Below are 5,927 nucleotides of genomic sequence, written 5' to 3'. Positions count from 1 at the left end.
GCCCGCGTCACAAGGCCCCGCCCCGCAACGGGCCGCGTCGCCATAGTGACGCGAAGCGGCGGGGAGGCAGCCCGGCGGGGCCGGGCCCGGCGCCGCGCTCCCGGGAACCCCAGCCTCGGCGGGGGCCGCCCCGCCGCGCTCCGCCCGCCCAGGGGCTGGCTCGGGGCTGCACCCGGGCGAGGAGCCGGCCCGGCCCGGGCCAGCGGCGCCTCAGCTCCTCGTTCCACGTGAAACGCTTTTCCTCCCTCTAGGCTTTACACGGATGGGTAGTTGAAGTGAACATAAAGGGTTTCTTCAAGCTCCCGGCTCTGTATCTTCAGTATATTCTTTTAAAAGCAACATTACCTGCTGGAACTTTGTTCTTTTGATAGCACAGAACGCAAGTTTTAGTACAGAAGAGCTTTAACAAACACAGCAAGTCACAGACCAACAAGCCAGCTGTTCTTCCTGTAAGATTTTCCTTCTCCCCTCTATGCCAAATCACAACTGAATTTGTTACCAGTCTCACATTTGGGAAAAACCAACCCCTCTATCCCAACCCTTGCTGTTATACCCAATGCAGGTGTTCCCCCACCTCCCCCCAACAGAACCCACACTGCACAAGCAGCTGTCATTACAGCCCGGCTTCAGCTGCACCCGTAACATCTCAACAAACCAGCTTCCCCGAAACTGCCCTTTCTTCTGGGGAAACAGCACTTGTTTCAAGTTGACAATTAAGGAAATTTAAGCCTTGGGCTGCACAGAGGACCAGTCCCATTCAAACCTGCATCGTCTCTCTCTACGACGAACAGGGGGTATTTCTACCCAGTACAGCCCAGTAGACTTGGTATTGCACAACGTTACCTGCAGCGACGGCTCCTAATCCGATTGCTACAACAGCAAATCCTTTGTTACTCTTGCATGCCAGAAACATCTAGAGATCCCCCGGGCATGCAGATTGCTCTTAAACCTTCTTTCGAAGACAAGAACAAACTGATTTTCGGGGTATTCCAGAGAGATTTCATGCAAGATAAATCTTTCAAATAACTGCTCTGCATTAGCAATTTCTGTGCAGGGCGTGCCTTCTGGGCGCAACAGGTAAGGTAAGAACTCACAGATCTCACAAAGGGCACAGAAAGAAGCAAGCCTTTATCCTTGCAGACCGTACAGAACCAAGTACTGAAAGAACCGTTTACATGGAAGAGTAAAAGCATACAATCTGCCAAGTGCAGCGTCATTTCTGTCATAAGGAAGCCTTTCCCAGTACCGTGGATTCCTCCAGTTCCCTCAGCACTGGGCTTACAGGATTCTATTGCTGGAAAAATTGTCACTTAAAAACTAGTATCCAGTGTCTCAGTCAGGAAAACACTTCAGATGACATGGATGAGTAGCGGAAGACAGCCTGAAGCAAAAGTTGCTCAGACCTACCATATCCAATATGGCTGTAACACTTACTAGCCAGGAATGGCTTGCTTTTACAGTAACCTGCTCTGAGAATGACTCTTGCCTAAAAGAAGCCCATTTGCTGCATTCTTCAGTTCAGAGCTTCTCCTTTCCAGTAGCGTCCAAGATCCCTTCCTTTTACCTGTCCCCGTCCTTCTAAGTATCATGTTCAAACATGCACCCAGCTGGATCCCTTCTGCTCACTGACACTCAATATTCTAAATGGGACAGTCTCTGTGCCTGCACGTCAGTCCGTTAGGTGTGACCAGTCCATTCAACTTTTAAAAAATAAATGCCATTCCTTCTGAAGTTTGTTGTTGTTTTTTTTTTACCATGCAAGTACTTCAGGAAGGCAGCTGCAGCTGGCATCAGACTGCAGCTTCAGCTTTTTGAATGACTTCTTCCATACGCTGGTACCAAGGCTGAATCTTAGTGTGAACCATCATGTCGTCAAAGGCTTCCAGCCCTTCCATGACTCGGAGGACCCCGTACACTGCCTGTGCCAGAGGATAAAGATTAGAATAACAGTGAAAGAGCCAGCGGTAGCAAATGGCTTAGGGTACCAACAAGTGTCTCAATAGCCTAGCCGGTAAGGCTCCTTCCCCATCCTGCCATCCACTCCACCCTTCTGATTAGCGAGAAAGACTGAATGGCGGAAAGGTAGTTGAGAATATGCATGTTTTTCCATGAGGAAACAGTAAGAAAACATCAAGATCTACATGCAGTTATGAGGCAAAAATTAATCCCATATCTGTATCAAGCCCTGGCTGTGAAACGCTTCACTTGCATTCCAAGAAGAACTGCTGATGCAGGGGATGAAACCCGCTCCACTCTGCACTGCTGCCTGCAAAGGAAACCCCAGCAGCACTGAATGCAATAAAACCTCTGCAGGTGTGAGCCCTGATTCACCAGCATTCACAAGCCAGAGCAGTGTCCTGCCTTGTAACCTGCTTTTATCACACCTCCACATGATCAGTAACATCCACCTGCAGATGGGAACTGCAGGTTCCATCTTGGGAAACATTTCTCTGGAGGAAAACAACAAATACTGTCCTATGTAACACAAATATTTCTAAGTCCCCTTCATGTGGGAATTGTATTATTGCACAAAGGACAGTGACAATGTATCTCGTGTAACTCACCTGCTATGTCTACACTGGTATTAACTATTTCACACAGATGAGCAACTGGATAATTTGTAGTACACCTAACAATGAATGCAGGAATTAACACTTTACCAAGTCAGCAAGATTCGGCTGGTTTCCACCCATGAACAGTCGATGTTTGCCAACAGCTTTTACCCACTCATTAACTGCTTCATACAAGTCTTCTCGGACATTATCTCGAAGGTGATGTCTGGATAAAGAGAAGAACTAGTCTGAAGACACTAGCTTGTTTCTTTCTTTAACCTTTTATCATCTCTAATCTTTTGGGCTGGTCTTTGCCTGGGAATTAGGAAGGTATTTGAGAGTGAAGGGGGCAGTACTGATTAAATAGTAGATGAGTAGAGGGGTTCAGTACCTGCAGCTAAAGTAGTACAGCTGTTACTCACATTGGATTAAATGGTTTGGTTTAAAACACTGAAGTTCTGCCCTTTGACACCTGGGGTTCACAGCTAAGGAGGTTAAGGAGCTTTTCCTCTTGTGTACTTGGTGCTCAGTGGTACCAACCTTTTCTTCAGCCTCTTGCTAATGAAGAACATGGCAACAGCCCCCATGTACTTGGCAAAGAAACCTTCCACGGTGCCAAACTTCCCCTCACGGACAATGTAGTCAAAAGATGCCAAGGCTTCTCTGGGGGTACGGTAAACATTGGGGGAGATGAGGTGAACAAGCCAATCATCTGCCCATTTTCTCCACTTCATTTCTTCCCTGCAAGCATTCAAAGGAAAGAAACTTTTCAGTGAATGAGGTACAGATTGCAGGGCTACAGGAGGCAGGCAGAATCACATTGGCATTAGCCAGAGGTTCTGCCAAGGACAAATGTGTTAAAAACTCCTGCCCAGCCTTGTGCTCTGGTGACCTCTCGGAAATGCACTCAGGATCATTATCTTTGGCAAGGCTCCTCTGATCTCAAACTAAAATTAAGACTAAGAGCACTAGCTTCTCCTCCCAATATGAGAGCTAAAGCAGAAAGGGAAACTAGCACTCCATAGCACTCCCCTGTGAGATAAAGGCAAGGCCAAGAAGGAAACTGGAGGCAACTGAAGGCTGGCCATGACCTTGACGGTGTTAACTAGGCCGTCTAACAGCATTGTTTCAAATTATGTAAGAAACACAGCAAAAACACGCTAACTATTGAGGTTTTAAACATTAAGGGGAGTTCGACAGGATTTGTCAGCACCAGCCAGATTTTATATCTAAACCATCCCTGAGTGCATCTGGAAGAGGCTGTGATCCCGCCTGGAAAACCCAGAAACTTAAGAGCACTTACACTCTCACTTCTTTGACAGGATAGACTCGTTTTGTCTCCTTCTCATCCAGCATGAGCCAGTATTTATTCCCATACTCAAATACCTCCTTGCCTTGCTCAGTCACAGTTTTCATAGGAGGATAAAAGGACACAATCTCTTCTAAACTATTCCTCCTGTGGACCAAAACACAGTTAGCACCTGATCTGGCTGCTAGAAAAAATGAGCAAGAGCAAAGGACAGATTGAAAGATAAACACTTTAAAATGTACTATTCTAAAAATAAGTGCACAAGGTTCCAAATTCTATTTGAAATAAATTTTAAAAAGAGACTGGCACAGCTACTTGCAAATAACTATTATTAGCGTACATACCTTCCTCTGTGTCAGAACAGAAATTTTTGCAGGCATAAAACTGCCTACCATGCTCAAGCACTTTGTAGCACAGACCTAAAGGACAGGCCACAGGCACAGCAATTTCATTTCATTCTAGATGCTATAACTGGCTAATTGTAAGCTGAGTTCCAGGACTAACACTAGCCCATGTTTAAGTAGGTTTTGTGCAAAGAGAATCTCACAGGTGAAAAAGAGTAGTTCTGAAAGGTAAAAGCTTTGCTTCACTGCACACACAATCACAACATACACAGGTACCATCCACATTGTCACAGCCAGGCTCGGGTCAGCTGGGCCAAACACCCAGAGCTTCAGAGACCAAGGTCAGCAAGATACTTATGACTGACTCTGAAAGAGCCTTCTAAAACTCTAGTTTGCTAGGGTCATCCACATTCAACTCTCCTCCCATCATCCTGTTTTCTTACTTGGAAATGAGATAGGTCTTTATTGCACTGATGATCACCGAAGAGTCATTCAATTGCTGAAAAACAGCATTAAAACAAACTTTCAGAAGAAGTTGGTGAAATGGAAAAGGAAATTCTTCATAACCTTTTCCCCTGCATGCTGAGGCTCCAAGTTAGTACTGCAGTCCCTTTTCCTCCCATGCATTTCCCCAGGAGTCCCTGCACATCTAAAGATAGCCCTACATGCAGATCTCTTCTGTGATTGTTTCAGAGTATCACTTCAAATTTGTCTTTAATTCTGACAACAGAGGACCCGAGGGCCAGGTACACATGGTGTAAAGTAGTGGGGTTTGGATTTAGGCACTTGGTGGTGAAGGAGGAAAGCAACACTAACTTTAAAAAAAAAAAAAAAAGCCAAGTTGAATCTTCAGTATTTTTGAGATCTCATTCTTTTTCCACAAGATAAAAGCGGTTCCTGTGACTGCTGGCACAGATGGTATGTCCTGCATAAGGGCTGACAGAAGCTGGATAATCAGTGGATTAGAGTCACTACACAAACAATATGCCTTGTAAGAAAGGCCAACAAAAAAATCTAATAAGGCCAAGGCATAGGAGACCATGAAGCACGAAATAAACTTTAGGCTTCTGAGAGAATAAAAGGTGATTTAAAGATTACACTGCATGTGATAAACCACAGAGACATGACAGAGACAAGCCTCCAAACCACTGCTTATGGGGAAATGAATCAATGCAGTAAAGACTTACCAGAGGGCTTCCAGCATTGGCTAGCAGGATAGGCACCTTCCTGTAGGAAGAGAATTTGATCTCTTTCCTCATTATCGGGTTCACTTCCACAATTTCATAGGGCAGTCCATGGTAATCAAGAAAAGCTCGGACTTTGCTGCAGAAAGGACACGTTTTATACTGGTAGAGAGTGAGCTGCAGGCTCCCTGCAGGCACCTGGGGAAGGAAAAGACCAGAAGCTTCCATTACCTCCTAAAAACATAAATATTACCTTCCTTCCACCCTTGTTTTTGCCATGAAGTCACAGTCATTGACATTCAGTTTCAACATCTGATCATCAAAATATCCTGGCTAACAGATGCTTTCTGTTTGTGGCATCACAAATACTCACCTTCCATTGGGACCAAATACCTGTTTTTCTAAACAAAAACTTTATCTGCTGGCAACTCCTACTCACAGCCAGAAAAGAGAAGTTAAATCCAGACAGCTTACCCCTCTACACACAATTCTAAAGACAAACACAACCATATTTTAATCATCTTTAAATCAAAACCAA

At 45.2% G+C, this 5,927-nt stretch overlaps 1 protein-coding gene across 3 annotated transcripts; it reads right to left on the bottom strand.

Moving 5' to 3' along the window:
• Positions 1-1,108: 1,108 nt before the first annotated feature.
• PTGES2 (prostaglandin E synthase 2) lies at positions 1,109-5,725 on the bottom strand. Of its 3 annotated transcripts, none has more exons than XM_009491825.2 (6): positions 5,393-5,725; positions 4,649-4,704; positions 3,856-4,008; positions 3,093-3,293; positions 2,661-2,778; positions 1,109-1,919 (listed from the first exon to the last, which is right to left on the bottom strand). In XM_009491825.2, the coding sequence occupies exons 1-6, from the start codon at positions 5,615-5,617 to the stop codon at positions 1,791-1,793; spliced, it is 882 nt and encodes a 293-aa protein (XP_009490100.1). In that variant the 5' UTR covers positions 5,618-5,725; the 3' UTR covers positions 1,109-1,790. The 3 variants fall into 3 exon arrangements, with proteins under 3 accessions (XP_009490100.1, XP_075572533.1, XP_075572534.1); XM_075716418.1 differs by having other exon boundaries at positions 3,856-4,005; XM_075716419.1 differs by lacking the exon at positions 5,393-5,725 and having other exon boundaries at positions 4,489-4,687.
• Positions 5,726-5,927: the final 202 nt, after the last annotated feature.

This window comes from Pelecanus crispus, chromosome 9 (assembly GCF_030463565.1).
Source record: "Pelecanus crispus isolate bPelCri1 chromosome 9, bPelCri1.pri, whole genome shotgun sequence".
Taxonomy (NCBI): Eukaryota; Metazoa; Chordata; class Aves; order Pelecaniformes; family Pelecanidae; genus Pelecanus; species Pelecanus crispus.
The sequence above is the reverse complement of the archived record's forward strand: the minus strand, read 5'-3'. Positions and strand labels throughout refer to the sequence as shown.

Excerpts from the sequence above, each read along its gene's own strand:
- PTGES2 (XM_009491825.2), bottom strand. The coding sequence starts at position 5,617 with ATGGAAGCTTCTGGTCTTTTCCTTCCCCAGGTGCCTGCAGGGAGCCTG. Across the intron at positions 4,705-5,392 it reads CCAATGCTGGAAGCCCTCTG|CAATTGAATGACTCTTCGGT; the intron begins GTAAGTCTTTAC and ends GCTGTTTTTCAG. Across the intron at positions 2,779-3,092 it reads AGCAAGAGGCTGAAGAAAAG|ACATCACCTTCGAGATAATG; the intron begins GTTGGTACCACT and ends CTCTTTATCCAG.